Source organism: Hyla sarda, chromosome 4, assembly GCF_029499605.1.
Source record: "Hyla sarda isolate aHylSar1 chromosome 4, aHylSar1.hap1, whole genome shotgun sequence".
Classification (NCBI taxonomy): Eukaryota; Metazoa; Chordata; class Amphibia; order Anura; family Hylidae; genus Hyla; species Hyla sarda.
In genome coordinates, this window is record NC_079192.1 from 382,515,024 (window position 1) to 382,531,999 (window position 16,976).

At 40.3% G+C, this 16,976-nt stretch overlaps 1 protein-coding gene across 8 annotated transcripts in view; it reads left to right on the forward strand.

The window, feature by feature from the left end:
* RNF213 (ring finger protein 213) overlaps nucleotides 1-16,976 on the forward strand; it is a 327,147-nt gene that overhangs the window by 172,282 nt on the left and 137,889 nt on the right. For 7 of the 8 annotated variants that reach the window (XM_056516951.1, XM_056516949.1, XM_056516950.1 and 4 more), the window contains 5 exons: nucleotides 2,207-2,408; nucleotides 11,993-12,045; nucleotides 13,046-13,199; nucleotides 13,309-13,461; nucleotides 14,940-15,029. In XM_056516951.1, the coding sequence (XP_056372926.1) occupies nucleotides 2,207-2,408; nucleotides 11,993-12,045; nucleotides 13,046-13,199; nucleotides 13,309-13,461; nucleotides 14,940-15,029 (652 nt within the window). The remainder of the gene's footprint in view (nucleotides 1-2,206; nucleotides 2,409-11,992; nucleotides 12,046-13,045; nucleotides 13,200-13,308; nucleotides 13,462-14,939; nucleotides 15,030-16,976) is intronic. The other variant, XM_056516954.1, reaches the window with a different exon arrangement.

Consider the following 16,976-nt stretch of genomic DNA (forward strand, 5'->3'; position numbering starts at 1 on the left):
ATCTTAATCCTTCCAGTACTTATTAGCTGCTGAATGCTACAGAGGAAATTCCTTTCTTTTTGGAACACTGATGACATCACAAGCACAGTGCTCTCTACTGACATCTCTGTCCATTTTAGTAACCATGCATAGCAGATAGCAATAAATAAAGTGTTGTTATTATTATTATTATTATTATAATAATGTCAGCAAAGAGAACTGTAGTCGTGATGTCATCAGAGAGCATTCGAAAAAGAAAAGAATTTACTCTGTAGTATTCAGCAGCTGATAAGTACAGGAAGGATTAAGATTTTTTAATATAAGTAATTTACAAATATGTTTAACTTTCTGCCACCAGTTGATTTAAAAGAAAAAAGGTTTTCACCGGAGTACCTCTTTAATGCATTAACAAATGCACACATTTCCAAATGAAAATAGTAGCTTACTTTACAAAAAAAAAAAAAAAAAACTAAGTATGACATTTGTTCAAATTTGAGTGATGCAATTCTGAATTTTTTTTTCTGTAACATATTGTGCTTCATATTAGTGGTAAATCTTTGTTAATACATGCAGCATTTTTTGTGAAAAATTATTTAAAAATCATTATTTTATTGCGTACACTGTGTGGTAAAAATTATGTAATTTTATTCTGTGGGTCAGTACAATTATGGCGATTCCCAATTTATAGCTTTTTATGTTCTTTTTTTCCCCTTTCATATCAAAATCCTTTTTTTTCCCCCTTTTTGTGTTGCCATGTTCTGACAGCAATTGTATGAGGCTTAATTTTTTGCAGGACAAGCTGTACTTTTTTTTACAAATTTTTTGCGATACATGCTACCTTTTTGATTCTTTTTAATCCACATTTTGTACCAAAATAGCGATTCTTGCAACTCACTTTTTAGTTTGTTTATTAAAGTGTTCACCATGTGGGATAAATAACATTAATGTTTCATTGTGCAAGTCATTACAAACGTGGCTATACCCTATTATGTATTGGGTTTTTCTTTTTTTTGGGAAAGGAGCACCCCATGTACACAAAAATGATTGACTTCTATGATTTCTGTAGTATATTAATATAGGTCAATCAATAGCTATAAAGGCATGGGGCAGTATAAAAGAGTGCCAGTTACAAAATACTCAGGCTACTACATCTCCATCATACAATATCAAAGTGCAAACAGGGATAGTGCACATATACAGGCCAAGAAAATATGTTTTGCACTATCCCACTGTTAAGTAGGTTAAAACATACTCCTAAAGGACATAGAAAAACAGATTGAACCAATTCAATACATTACTTAGAAGTAGCAAGTAAAGCACAGTACTAAAGAACATTTATACCCATAAAAGCAGGCAGTGAAGATCTGGGAATAATGCCCCTCTCATGAATATAGCAGAATTATAACTATGAGATGGCTATATTATTTGTTAGTTATATATTTTTTTATTGCTTTTTGGAGTGTTTTTATGTATGTTGTTTTAATGGCATCTTTATTTGGGCTTATATAAAAATGATTCCCAAGCATGTTTTGCAAATCAGGTCTTTGAACTCCACATAAAATTGTGTGATTTTAAAGGAGTATTCCAGGAATTAATTTTATTTGACTATGCTACAGGGACTGTACATTTAGTGTAGTTTATAATATAGTGTCTGTACCTGTGTTTCATGGTGGTCTTGCAATTCTAATGTTATCTTTGCCCCAATGTTTTTTGTTTTTTTTGCATCATACGAAATGAGTGTTGTGTCTGGTTTTCCCAGGATGCAGTGCAGCCCGAGACATTACATCACGAGTCAGGTGTTCAAGGGGAGCATGTCTGCTTTAATTGGTGGAGCATCCTCTGGAAGGGTGGGGGTAGAATCATTCTCCACAGGGCTGCAGCAATACTGCAATAGATGGGGTGGCTGATGTGTGGAAATCAGCAGAGTTATAGTGGGCTCACAACACAGACATTTAGCACCAAGACAAGCTGTCCTGCAGATAAGTACTAAAATCACCTTATGGAGCATAACCCCTAATAAACATCACTTTTTTTTCTATCAGCCATATAATGTTTTTAATCAAATTCAATAAGAAAACATTTCTGATGTAAACTAGGTATATTTTGAGGTGTAATATGGCCGTTTTATGCCTCCAAAATATGTCTCGAAAAATGTGGGGTGCTAGTCTTATAGTGAAGTATCAGATTGGAGCTACTTTTTCTAATGTAAACCTTTTTCTTTATTAAGTACTAGAGATGTTCTTGGAAAGATGGTTAAAAAGAAGTATTTACTGCAGTCACACCCAATGGTGATCCAGTCCTGGCTATGTTTATTACCGCTTGACCAGATGGTAAAATTTTTAGATGACTTTCCAGTAAAAATTTCCAGTGTTCTCAAAGCTTGTTACTTCAAAATTTCTGAATATCAATTTAAATATTATCATAAAGAGGTGAGTAGATCATTCAATATTATATGATCATTTTTTCTGCTTACTTTTTAATTATTATCCTCATCGAATCATCGAAAACATTTAGTTAATTTGTATTTTTTACCAATAAAGTGTAACTATTATCTCATTAAACTTTTGACTTGTGACATTACAAGTTTTGATTGTGTCATGATTACCAGAAACAGGCACTATGCAGTTAGTCTTGTCTCCAATTAATTACTTTATCCCACCATCTACTCTGATCTCTAGCTAATGGGTGGGAGTAGATTTTACCAGAGAGATAAATTCCAAGACACATCTACTCTGATCTCTAGCTTCTTGATATGAAATGAAACCTGATTAGGGTAAATGATCTTCCAGGAACGTATTAAGTCTATTGCCCAATATTCTCAAAAGGATTATCACATGAACATTAATAAGAGGAATTGGTCAATCATTTTTGTTCTTGGAAATGTCTTTTCCTTGCCCTTCAGAGCATCAGGGCATGGTCTATCCATCTTTCATGTGTTAAAATAGAGTAATAAATGGGGTACAAATATATCTGTGAATTTCTTATAATATAGGTTAGACATTTAATCCGGGCCGGATGTTGTAGCAGGTTTAAATGTGTGTCAGATACAATTGCAATTGCTTTCATTAGAAAATTTTCTGTATTTCATACTGAGAGCCAGTCAAACAACTATCCCCCTCCCCCCCCCCCCCCCCCCCCCGCCTGCTTGGACACATACTAATCCTGCTTTGTCCATGCATCATCACCTATGTCATGGACACACTTCCTTGATTGACAGTTGTGAGCGCAGGGCTCACAGCTGGAGGAAAAATCATCTCACTATCAGCTTGTGTCCCGCTACTGTCAGTGAGGACAAGCTGGGAGTTGTAGTTTTGCTCATGCTAGGGGAGATGTGAGCAGACAGCATACTGAGGGAGGGGGCGTAGACCTGCACATTGAGGCCACGCACCCTCCCTTTGAGAGGAATTCAGACTAGTGAGCTAAATTAAAAGTGTAACAAAAAAAATAAATAAAGGTGCTAGACACATACAAATTAGATGTACATGGTCAGTATTAGGTACTGAGTGATACATTAAAAAATGTTTTTGTTTGATCTGACGGGTACGCTTTAACAGATGTAATAGCTAGTAATACTACATCCATGGTTGTATCTGTGTCCAGCATGTCCCTATGATTCACAGATTGGATAGGCAAGGAGAGCCTCTTCTCTTTCACAGAATTACAGGCAGTCGAACATTTTTACAACTCGTCATGTAAATCAGTATTAATCACTTTCCAGGGAATGTGGGAAAGGGAGCCATTGCATAACCTTAGTTGTTGAATAGAATAGAGGTGGGGCAGAGGATTTATGTGATGAGCTAGCCTGGTACCAGGTTTATTGCTCTTATGAACAAAGAAATACTCTTCAGTCTAGGAAAAAATGGCTATTTTAGGATTATTCTTATGTTGTCTCAGCAAAGTTCAATCTGTAGCTTTCTCTGCAATAGTTATATCACAAGTTTTTAATTCTAGATTCACGTTGTAATCATGTACACTGTAAGGTGTCCTTATGGGCATCCTTAATCTCACCAAGGAGAGTAGAATTAGTCAGGAGAGATCCATCGATCTGCTTAGAAATGTCAGATACTGAAACCAAGGACACTCCACCACAGGAAGTGATCTGGACAAGGGGTCCGGAATATTTAGCTCTGGGCAAATGAGAGAGTAGACAAGACTAGAGGAAGATATTGTCAATTCAAGTGTAGAAGTTGTGGGCCAAAAAAAATATATGCATCATGAGTGGAGGGATTACAGTTATGCCAGGCATCAAACAAGTCATGAAGCCTAAGCAGTCATGCGAAGTGGAGGCCTTGTTTAGAGAGCGATCTAAGGGTATGTCCACACTGTGGAATTCCTGTGGAATTCCGCAAGTGAAATCCTGCACAGTGAAAGTTAGCATCAGTGTGAATGGGTCTTCTGCGAGACCTGTTCACACTGCGGAATTTCAGCGGCGGGCAATTCTGAAATTGTTCCGCGCAAAGAAAGAACTGCATAGCCGTCAATGGTGAGTGGAGATTCAACTACATATTCGTAGTGTGAACATACCCTGAGATTAGAAAGTCCAGCAGATGATTTATCCAAAGAAGAATCCAGAGCTACAGTCAGGTCCATAAATATTGGGACATCGACACAATTCTAACATTTTTGGCTCCACAATGGATTTGAAATGAAACGAACATTTCAACCGCAGATTGAACTGCAGATTGTCAGCTTTAAGCTCTTAAGGACACAGGGCGTACCTGTACACCCTGCGCCCGGTCCCGGTGTTTAAAACGGGGTCACGCCATGACCCTGCATCACACTGGGTCGGTCCCTGCTGATAGCAGGGACCCTGGGCTAACAGTGCACGGCACAGATCGTTGTACCGCGCACTATTAACCCTTCAGACACGGCGATCAAAGTTTATCGCCGCATCGAAAATGAAAGTAAAAGCTTCCCGGCAGCTCAGTCGGGCTGATCGGGACTATCTCGATAAAATCGCGATGTCCCGATCAGCTAGGACGCGAGCGGAGGTCCCCTTACCTTGCTCCGTCGAGTCAATCAGCGTTTGATTGCTCCAAGCCTGTAGGCTTGAGCAATCAATCCCCTATTATGCTGATCCATGCAAAGCTATGGCTTTGCAGGGATCAGGGTAAAAGATCAGTGTGTGCAGTGTTATAGCCCCCTATGAGCACTATAACAGTGCAAAAAAAAAGTTAATAAAGGTAATTTAACCCCTTCCCTAATAAAACCCCTTTTCCCATAAAAAAAAAATAAAACCGTGTAAATAAAAATAAACATGTGGTATCACCTCGTGCGTAAATGTGCGAACTATAAAAATATATTACTAATTAAACCGCACGGTAAATGGCGTACGCGCCAAAAAATTCAAAAGTCCAAAATAGCGTATTTTTAGTAACTTTTTATTTCATAAAAAAATGATAAAATGCGATCAAAAAGTCTTATCAATGCAACAATGGTACCGATAAAAACTTCAGAACACTGCGCAAAAAATTAGCCCTCATACCGGCCCGTACGCCGAAAAATCAAAAAGTTATAGGGGTCAGAAGATTACAATTTTAAACGTATAAATTTTCCTGCATGTAGTTATGATTTTTTTCTGAAGTACAACAATAACAAACCTATATAAGTAGGGTATCATTTTAACCATATGGAACTACAGAATAAAGAAAAGCCCCCAAAAGTTGCAAAATAAAATGTTTTCTTCAATTTTGTCGCACAATTATTTTTTTTTCTGTTTCTCCGTGCATTTTTTGGTGAAATAACTAATGTCCCTGCAAAGTAGAATTGGTGGCGCAAAAAATAAGCCGTCATATGGAATTTTATGTGCACAATTTAAAGCGCTATGATTATTAGAAGGTGATGAGGAAAAAATTAAAATGCAAAAACGGAAAGTCCTTAAGGGGTTAATTTGAGGGTATTTACATACAAATAAGTTGAACGATGTAGGAATTACAACAGTTTGCATATGTGCCTCCCATTTGTTTAGGGGACCAAAAGTAATGGGACAATTGGCTTCTCAGTTGTTCCATGGCCAGGTGTGTGTTATTCCCTCATTATCCCAATTACAATGAGCAGATAAAAGGTCCAGAGTTCATTTCAAGTGTGCTATTTGCATTTGGAATTTGTTGCTGTCAATTCTCAAGCGGAGATCCAAAGAGCTGTCTTTATCAGTGAAGCAAGCCATCATTATGCTGAAAAAACTAAACAAATCCCTCAGAGAGAGAGCCAAAACATTAGGCGTGGCAACAACTGCTTGGGACAGTCTTAAAAAGAAGGAACAGTCAGGTCCATAAATATTGGGACATCGACACTCTCACTGGTGTGGTGAGCTCAGCAACACCAAAAGACTTGGAAGACCAAGGAAAACAACTGTGGAGGATGACCGAAGAATTATTTCCCTGGTGAAGAAAACTCCCTTCACAAGAAGTTGGCCAGATCAAGAACACTCTCCAGGAGGTAGGAGTATGTGTGTCAAAGTCAACAATCAAGAGAAGACTTCACCAGAGTTAATACAGAGGGTTCACCACAAAACAGGAAGGCCAGATTAGAGTTTACCAAACAACATCTAAAAAAGCCTTCACAGTTCTGGAACAACATCCTATGGACAGATGAGACAAAGATCAATACCAGAGTGATGGGAAGAGAAGAGTATGGAGAAGGAAAGGAACATGATCCTAAGCATGCCACCTCATCAGTGAAGCATGGTGGTGGTAGTGTCATGGTGGGGGCATGTATGGCTGCCAATGGAACTGGTTCTCTTGCATTTATTTATGATGTGACTGCTGACAAAAGCAGCAGGAGGAATTCTGAAGTGTTTTGGGCAATATGATCTACTCATATTCTGCAAAATGCTTCAAAACTAATTGGACGGCATTTCACAGTGCAGATGGACAATGACCCAAAGTATACTGCAAAAGCAACCAAAGAGTTTTTTTAAGGGAAAGAAGTGGAATGTTATGCAATGGCCAAGTCAGTCACCTGACCTGAATCCGATTGAGCATTTCACTTGCTGAAGACAAAACTGAAGGGAAAATGCCCCAAGAACAAGCAGGAACTGAAGACAGTTGAAGTAGAGGCCTGGCAGAGCATCACCAGGGATGAAACCCAGCAATGTCTGGTGATGTCTATGCGTTCCAGACTTCAGGCTGTAATTGACTGCAAAGGATTTGCACCCAAGTATTAAAAAGTAAAAGTTTGATTTATGATTATTATTCTGTCCCTTTACTTTTGGTCCCTTAACAAGTGGGAGGCACATATGCAAACGGTTGTAATTCCTACACCATTCACCTGATTTGGATGTAAATGCCCTCAAATTAAAGCTGACAATCGGCAGTTAAAGCACATCTTGTTCGTTTCATTTCAAATCCATTGTGGTGGTGTATAGAGCCAAAAATGTTAGAATGGTGTCAATGTCCCAATATTTATGGACCTGACTAAATTTTAGTATCCACCCTTACATACTTTGCCTTTAAAATGTGGGGACAACTTTTTTTTAGCTTTTACTGAAAGAAAGGCAGCTGTCCATAGTTAGGTGCATAATATATCAGAAATATCATTATGGAATCTTCGATTGTCCCATTCACAAAAAGAAACCCGCCGTTTGGGTCTTGTACTATTGTTTAACCCGATAACGACCATGTACGAGTATAGACGTCCAGGTTGGCGGGCGTTCCCGCACCTGGACGTCTATACTCGTCCATTATTCTCGTGGGTGCTGCCCAGTGCACCCACGAGATCGCGGCAGGGATTCGGCTGTATCACACAGCCGGGACCCTGCTGCACTAAACTTCGGTCCCGGCAGTTTTAACCCTTACAGCCGCGGTCGGAAGTGACCGCGGGCTGTAAGTGTTATGACAGAGGGAGGGAGCTCCCTCTGTCACTCCTGCAGCAGCCCGCATCGCGATCGCGGGGTGCTGTGTGTGGCCTCGGCTGGCCGGGACCTGCCGCACTGCCGGGAGTGAAGTTCACTTCACTCCCGGCAGTTTAACCCTTACAGCCACGGTCAGAAGTGACCGTGCGCTGTAAGGAGTTCTGACAGAGGGAGGGGGCTCCCTCTGTCTCCTGTGCAGCACCCCGCAGCGCGATCGCGGGGTGCTGTGTGTGGTCGCACTGCCGGGAGTGAAGTTCACTTCACTCCCAACAGTTTAACCCCTACAGCCGCGGTCAGAAGTGACCGCGCGCTGTAAGGAGTTCTGTCAGAGGGAGGGGGCTCCCTCTGTCTCTCCTGCAGCACCCCGGAGCATCGCAGGGTGCTGCTGCATACCTGGGCAGCCGGGGGTCCTACAAAGACCCCCAGGTCTGCCCTGGTATTGCCTGTAGGACATGCCAGAGGCACGTCCTAATATGCTGCCTGCTAGTGAAAACTGGCAGGCAGCATATAACAGCAATGCTTTGGAATACTAAGTATTCCAAAGCATTAAAAAGTGTAAAAATAAATAAATAAATAAAATAAAAGTGTAAAAAATAAATAAAAATGTAATAAAAGTGTAAAAAAAAAATTATTAAAAATACATTTATTAAATGAATCTAATAAAAAAAATGCATAATGTGTAGGATCGCATTGGCTACATCCGCAGCATGTAATATGCTGCGGATGTCCGCCACGTGATCCTACACATTATGCAGCAGTCACGGTAATGAGCTCCCTGCTGCGGCTGGGTAGCTTTGTGTGTCCACTCATAGCGGCGGATTTCCCGCCAGCAGTCATGAGCGGACACACTGAGCTACCCAGCCGCAGCAGTGATGGATATATTCGCCATGAGCGGGTGCTTATTCCCACAACATGGCGGATATATCCATCAGGAGCCTTAACTGTCACAGACAGACGTGTTATACTGCCAGCCGACCAAGGACCAATCAGAGAGGTCCCTGGTCCAGCCAATAACTTGTAGGGGTGCGTTATATAAATGGGGTCACTTGTGGGGGTGGGGGTACTGTTCTGCCCTGAAAGCCAAATGGCGCTCCTCTCCTTCTGAGTCCTACCACGTGGCCAAGGAACCATATATGGCCAAAGCGGGGGCATTTCCGAACATGGGACAAGCAGATAAATAAAATATAGGGTGCATTTCTTTCAATATCAGAAGTGATGTACAAAAAATATGCCCCCCAAATGATGCATTTGTGAAAAATTGCAAATTTCGAATTTTTAACACTGACTTTGTAATAATGCCTGCCAAAAAACTCACTGTACCCCCTAGCGAATACCTTGAGGGGTCTAGTTTTTAAAATGGGGTCATTTGGGGGGGGGGGGGGGTGTTCCTATGTTCTACTACCTTTTAATTTCTGCAAACCTTGCATAGCACATAAAAAAAGATGTACTTTTCAAATTTTCAAAATTTCAAGTTAAATTGTTAGGCTTCTAACTAATTTAAAATGTTAATTAAAAACAAAAAAATGACGTCAAAATAAAGTAGACATCTGAAAGTATAAGTTTCATAAACTATTTGGTCAGTATGTATAAATATATGCAACCAATTAGTGTTAAAATAGCAAAAAATCGTAATTTTTTGTAAAAATTTCATGATTTTTTGCATTGTAAAAAAAAACTACAAATTATATTGGCTTACTTTTACTATGTACATGAAGGACAACTTGTGACAAAAAAAACAATGTCAGAATTATCGTGGTTGGCAAAACGTTACCAGAGTTATTCTCTAATGAAGACAGACATCCCTGATTTGAAAAAACAGGCCTGGTCTTTCAGGGGCGTACAGGTTTATTTGCATTGGTCCTTAAGGGGTTAAGAAACTAAGATGATATGTATAAAAAAAGAATATGCCCACTCCTCGCAAATTTTTTTTTTTTTGTTGGAGCAAAGAAAAATAATGTAAAATGCTTATGCATAAATCTAGGAGAAAAGGAGGGGAAAATTTAATTCTTGCAATAATACAACGTCTCTGGGCATGGAATGGTACAAATGAACCTTCTTATGCTCTGAACATTTTGCGTAATAATCTTAAAAAAAGGTAGTAGAAAAAGCCATCAGTACGAATAAAAAGGTAGCTTCTACCCATAAATGCAACCCTTGGAGAGGAAGAGGGAAACCTAAGAGTACCAAGATCAGAAGTGCACACATGGTCTGAGATGTTGGGAGTACCCTTCCGAGGCCAGAAAGTGGCTCCGCAAGGTACCCCAATTTTTACAGAGTGCCCTAGGCAAAATCCTGTGCACCATAGGCAGTCAAAGAAGACAAAGACATCCTCAAGCAGCATTATAATAAGGGGGAAGAGAGAAAGGAGGCATTGGAACACAGATGGTCTGCATACAGCAAACAATAAAATAAGAACAGTCTGGAGGAAACATAGGTAGGCTGTGAAAAGGTGGAGAACCAGACACGCTCACCAGTTGACCTTTTGTATTCCAATATTTGTACATCCAATCAAGGAAGACTGGTAACCCGCTAGTAATGAAACCAAGTTCATATGTTGTTCAGAATAGCATAGAAAGAAGCATGTCTCAAGCAAACTTAAACCCACTGCTCAAAATAAGCCAGGACCATGCCATATACAAATGTTAGGACCTAAACATAAATATGAAACAGGCCATAAACTATCCTCTACTGTAGAAAACAGGGAAGAGAGCACTCAAATTATGATTACATAAAGAAAGTAGAGAGGAAAAAAGGAGGGTGCGAAGCACAAATAAATTGGCCCAGTGGGACAAAGAGGGCCAGTAGAGAGCAAACATGTAATGGAGGTGTTAGAAAATCCTAACAGGGGTTCCCAGTTAAGGAACAACCTTAATATTCTAAAGCACCAGGAAAAGCCATCATTACAGTAACCATAGAATGGGAAAAAACAAACAAAAAAACCCACAAACCCTCTCTTTGCTACTGTGTAGTAGGGGCCATAAGTAAAAACATACAATTTAATCAGTAGAAGCATGAAACACAGACGGTAATGCATATAACTGTGATGCATAAAGCTGACAACAATGTATGTGTTCTAAATCAACAACGAATCCAAAGTCCTCTAGAAGATCAAAATGAGCAAAGGCAAAAAATAATTGATTTAAAGGTCTCGGGGGTGACCAGTATCACCACTGAGGACCCGGTGTTGATTCAACCAGACAAGTCTAAGCCATTTGTGGTTGAAGTCAATGCATCTGAAATAGGTGCGAGCACTGTATTGTCCCAGTGTATCCCTGTCCATACACACCTCTGTCCTTGTGCCTTCTTCTCTAGAAAGTTCTACTCTACGAAGAAGAATTAAAGGGGTACTCGGCTCCTAGACATTTTATCCCCTATGCAAAGGATAGGGGATAAGATGTCTGATCGCTGGGGTCCCGACGCTGGAGACCCCCGTGATCTCTCCTGCTACACCCCCGTACATCAGCAGCCTGGAGCTATGTTTGCTCCGTGGCTAATGACGGGCGATACAGGGGACGGGGTATTGAGGGAGCGGGGTGTGATGGGGGGCATTGAGGGGTGTGATGTCCGAGGGGGCAGACGTCACGATACCCCATCCCCTGTATCGCCCGTCATTAGCCACGGAGCAAACATAGCTCCAGGCTGCTGAAGTACGGGGGTGCAGCAGGAGAGATCGCCCTTTGGATAGGGGATAAGATGTCTTGGGGCAGAGTACCCCTTTAAGATCTTCGTAACCGTGAGCTCCTGGACATTAAGTGGGCATTTATGTGCATCACTTTTTGATGGGAGCACAACATCGGGTTAACATCATTACAGACCACAAGATTCTAATTGAGCTTTGTTTTTTTTTAGCCATTTTGATTTTGTTGTCATAAAAAGATCTGGGTCTAAGAATGTTAAGGCCTATGGCTTGTCCTAAACATATTGTACCAGTTTTTCCCTGTAGTCCGAACCTGAGAATATGCTGCCCCCTTGGATTGTGGTTATAGCCATTAGTTTAAACCTTGCGTCTGAGATTAGAGCTAACCAGGATTTGGCCCCGGAAAATCTTTCCCAGGAGTGACCTCCATCTATATAAAATAACACTTACAGTACAAGCTCATGTATTATAGGTGTTAAAGTCCAAGTGTTACATTCAGTTGTATTTCTTTTTTTTTCTTTTAGAATGTTGAAGATGTTTTAAGGAAAATACTACAGGTTATGAAAATACCAGAAAAGTAAGTAGACTTCATTTGATATTAGTAAAAAAAAAAATGTATCACCATAGAAAGAAGGTATAACAGAATATAAGCTGATCAGTGGGGGTCTGATCGCTGAGACCCCCATCAATCATAAGAACTGGGATAAAATGTTCCTTAAAATAATTGGAGTGCACCACATATGCGACCAGCACCTCTTTTATTATCTATGGGGCTGAAAAACATTGCACTCGGCAATGTTCATTGGCAACAGATAGATTATCACATGTTCACTTTTGATTCCATGTACAATTTTGTTCCGCTTCTTGGGATTGGTGGATGTGCCAGTGGCTTGGACACTAACCAATCAGCTTGTTAACCCCTTGGATAAGAGACAGCTCCTTTAGATGGGAATACCTCATTATGAAAATCATAATGTGATAGACTTTTATATCTGAACTTTTTTGAAATCATAATCTATGCATATTCAGATTTTAACTAGCACTATTAAGCTTGTTTCACCATGAGAGTTGCATCGTTTTGGGGCTCACAGAAAATTGGAGTAATAAAATACTCCAGGTATAAAAAAATAAAAAAATCCTGCACATTCTTAAAAGGTTTTCATGTGGGAGTTACCTGTTATGGATTCCATTTACTCAAAACTAAAATATCCTTTTTTTTTTATAGTACTACCCATCATTATATGCCTATTTATATTTTATTTCTATTGGGTCTAGCAAATGTGGGATTGAAAGAGGTGAAAAGATTTAGGCTAGGTTTAATTTGAAAAAGGCTATTGTGCCGGAACACTTGCTGCATGAAGTATTGTTCTATACTATGCTTCAATAAAAAGAGTAAGATTTGCATGAAGATTTGAGAGTGAAGGAATTCATTATATTACTATAGAACCAGGAGTGGAACTGACACAGAAAGTTTTGAAGCGTTTTCTGTGTAAACCAAGCCTTAGGTTCCTATATTGTAAGCAATTTATATTTAGTGATTATGCTAATGTTGTGCTGTATTTTGTAACCATTTAAAGGCCTCTGAATATAGAGTCATTTCAGAAGTGTTGTAAAGCCGGGCTTGACCTTCACCATGTTATCCTTACTAATATTTCGCTGAAGATCTATTATGAAATTGCAGCTCTGTCTTTAGAAATCATCTTAACTTTATTAAGATATGCAGGTTTGTCGGTAAGTGCGCATCACAGATACATTTTATGTGTTCGTGTTATGACATATGGTTTCACTTTTTGAACTAATAAACTATTTTGCCCTCCTGTCATGATCTTTTATGCCTCAGAATGGAAGTGATGAAATGGAATCACTGCAAAGGGAATTAGAGGAAGTGCTTGACAACACAAAGTCACTAACCATAAAATGGCTTGAAGATGTGTATGGGCACAAATTTACTTTTGATCGCTATAAAATGGAAGGATTTTCCATTGAAACGAAGGTAACTTCTTTTTTGCCTTTAAATTCTGCATAGATGTGCAAAAAATTGTTGGTTCCCTTCTGTTAAAAACAGAAAAACCCATAATGCTCCATGATATAACTTGAAACTGACAAAAGTAATACTAAATAAAAATTTACTGAAAATTAACTGATGAAAAGCCAACATTACTTTTGGTTCAAAATAATTATTTTGGCAAACAAAATAATGAAACTGGCACAGACAAAAAAAAAGATGTCTGATCGCGGGGGTCTTGCCGCTGAGAACCCCCGCAATCTATCCTGCAGCACCCCTTGTCACCTGCTGTACGGAGCGAAGTTTGCTCCATGCCTGATGAGGGGCAATACAGGGGCCGGAGTATCGTAATATCATGACCCCCCCCCCTTGTGATGTCATGCCTCGCCCCCTCAATGCAAGTCTATGAGAGGGGGCGTGGCAGCCATCACGCCCATTCCCATAGACTTGTATTGAGAGGGCAGGGTGTGATCTCACAAGGGGGTGGGGTCGTGACTTCATGATACTCTGGCCCCCGTATTGCGCGTCATCAGGCATGGAGCAAACTTCGCTCCGTACAGCAGGTGATAAGGGGTGCTGCAGGAGAGATTGCGGGGGTTCTCAGCAGCAGGACCCCTTGATCAGACATCTTATCCCCTATCCTTTGGATAAGGGATAAGATGTCTAGGGGTGGTGTACCCCTTTAAACTAAGGTGTGTCCTGTAAATATGTTCACAGGTGTCTCAAAACTTTTGTAATCAGTCACCTATATACAGGGTGTAGAGATAAGCGAACTTACAGTAAATTTGATTCGTCACGAACTTCTCGGCTCGGCAGTTGATGACTTTTCCTGCATAAATGAGTTCAGCTTTCAGGTGCTCCCGTGGGCTGGAAAAGGTGTATACAGTCCTAGGAGAATCTTTCCTAGGACTGTATCCACCTTTTCCAGCCCACCGGAGCACCTGAAAGCTGAACTAATTTATGCAGGATAAGTCATCAATTGCCGAGCCGAGAAGTTCGTGACGAATCGAATTTACTGTAAGTTCGCTCATCTCTAACAGGGTGAAAAGAAGTCACTCTGCTGTTTGATATCTTAGTGTCATTGTCCTGTATTAGTTGGAGAGTGGGCAATTCCACATGCCAACCCCAACTCTGAAAGTCGCCATTGGTGCTTTGTGATACCATAGAAACCTAGAATGTGTCGGCAGATAAGAACCATTCGGCCCATCTAGTCTGCTCAATATTCTGAATACTATAAATAGTATGCCAGTGGTGGTAGTGAAACAAGGAAGGTAGTATAGCATTTTATTTCTTTTTAGCCTTTGTCTGAGCATAGTGCTTCATAAAAGTTACTCACAGGTATACCTCTTTAACTACAGTGCCTATTGTGTCTTTGCATGTGATCTTTTATCTTTTATTGTAAATGAAAAAGTCCTAAGAGAGTTCATTCAATACCTTATCTACTATGCATCCCCCCCCCCCCTCAGGCATGGCATCTGATTCTAAAGGCTGGTGAGAATGTGTCTCTGAAGTGGAATGGTGCTTTCCTACCGCTGTTACGCAGGAAAATTAAGGAGGTAACTAATAAATTGTAGTATTGTAAATAGTGTTGTCAAATGAAGACACCCCGTTTTTAAAAGAAATCAAGTCTGGTGGTTATGGTCTGGTATTATTGCAGGAGATTGTTAGTACATTATAGCTATTTACTAGCATAGTTCCACTGTAAAAGGACTCCTTTTCACCACCTGGGAGGTCACTTATATAATTAGGAGTTTACAGGGCTTAAAGGGGTACCCCAGAGGAAAATATAAAATGGTGCCAGAAAGTTATACAGATTTGTAAATCACTTACAGTTACTATAAAAATATCTTAATGAGGTAATATCCAAAGGCCGTCACACCCCCTCCCATAGACATGAATGGAGGGGACGTGGCATAATGTCACGACCACAGCCGCCTTAACCCAGTGTTCTGAACATAATGTTCAGAACGCCAGGTGACTGTTCAGAGATCGCAGGGTGTCCCAGCGGCGGGATCCCCACAATCAGACATCTTATGCCCTATCCTTTTGATAGGGGATAAGATTTCTAAGTGTGGAGTACCCCTTTAAGCCTTCCAGTGCTTATCAGCTGCTGCATGCTCCACAGTAAGTTATGTAGTTCTTTTCAGTCTAACCACAGTGCTCTCTGCTGACACCTCTGTTTGTGTCAGAAACTGTCCAGAGCAGGAGCAAATTCCTATAGCAAACCTCTATTGCTCACAACAATTCCTGGCATGGACCGTGGTGACAGCAGGTAGCACTGTGTTTAACTTAATTTGTTTATCTTTGTGGCGGCAGTTAATTTAAAAGCATTTTTTACTCAGAAGTACCCCTTTAATTATTTGTGATCAAATACAGTTTATTAATATAGTACTGTATATAAAGTATAAAATGAGTAGATTATACAATATACAGTATGGGCCATTTATATGGATTCACCTTAATAAAATGGGAATGGTTGGTGATATTAACTTCCTGTTTGTGGTACATTAGTATATGTGAGGGGGGAAACTTTTCAAGATGGGTGGGGATCATGGCGGCCATTTTGAATCCAACTTTTGTTTTTTTCAATAGAAAAAGGGTAATGTGACACATCAAACTTATTGGGAATTTCACAAGAAAAACAACGATGTGCTTGGTTTTAACGTAACTTTATTCTTTCATGAGTTATTTACAAGTTTCTGACCACTTATAAAATGTGTTCAATGTGCTGCCCATTGTGTTGGATTGTCAATGCAACCCTCTTCTCCCACTCTTCACACACTGATAGCAACACCACAGGAAAAATGCTAGCACAGGCTTCCAGTATCTGTAGTCTCAGGTGCTGCAGAATGGGCAAAACAAAAATTGGAACAGGACCCTCAGTTTACACAGAAGATTTTGTTCAGTGATGAGGCAAACTTTTATGTGAATGGTGAAGTTAACAAACAAAACCACCGCAATTGGTCAGACACTAACCCACATTGGATAGATCCCGCCAAGACTGTTGGAACACAAAAATTGATGGTATGGTGTGGTATATGGGGTACAAAGATAGTGGGGCCATTCTTCATCAATGGAAACCTCAAGGCCCTGGATATGCAAAATTGCTACATGATGATGTGTTTCCCTCTTTATGCACTGAAGCTGCACGTTCCCTGAATTTTTCCAGCAAGATGGTGCAATCACATTATGGGTGTCAGGTCCGAGCATTCCTAGATGAACAGTTTCCTGGAAAGTGGATTGGTCATTGTGGGCCAGTTGAATGGCCCCCAAGGTCTCCCGATCTGACCCCCTTAGACTTTTTTCTTTGGGGTCATCTGAAGGCAATTGTCTATGCTGTGAAGATATGAGATGTGCAGCACATGAAACTATGGATACTGGAAGCCTGTGCTAGCATTTCTCCTGCGATGTTGCTATCAGTGTGTGAAGAGTGGGAGAAGAGGGTTGAATTGACAATCCAACACAATGGGCAGCACATTGAACACATTTTATAAGTGGTCAGA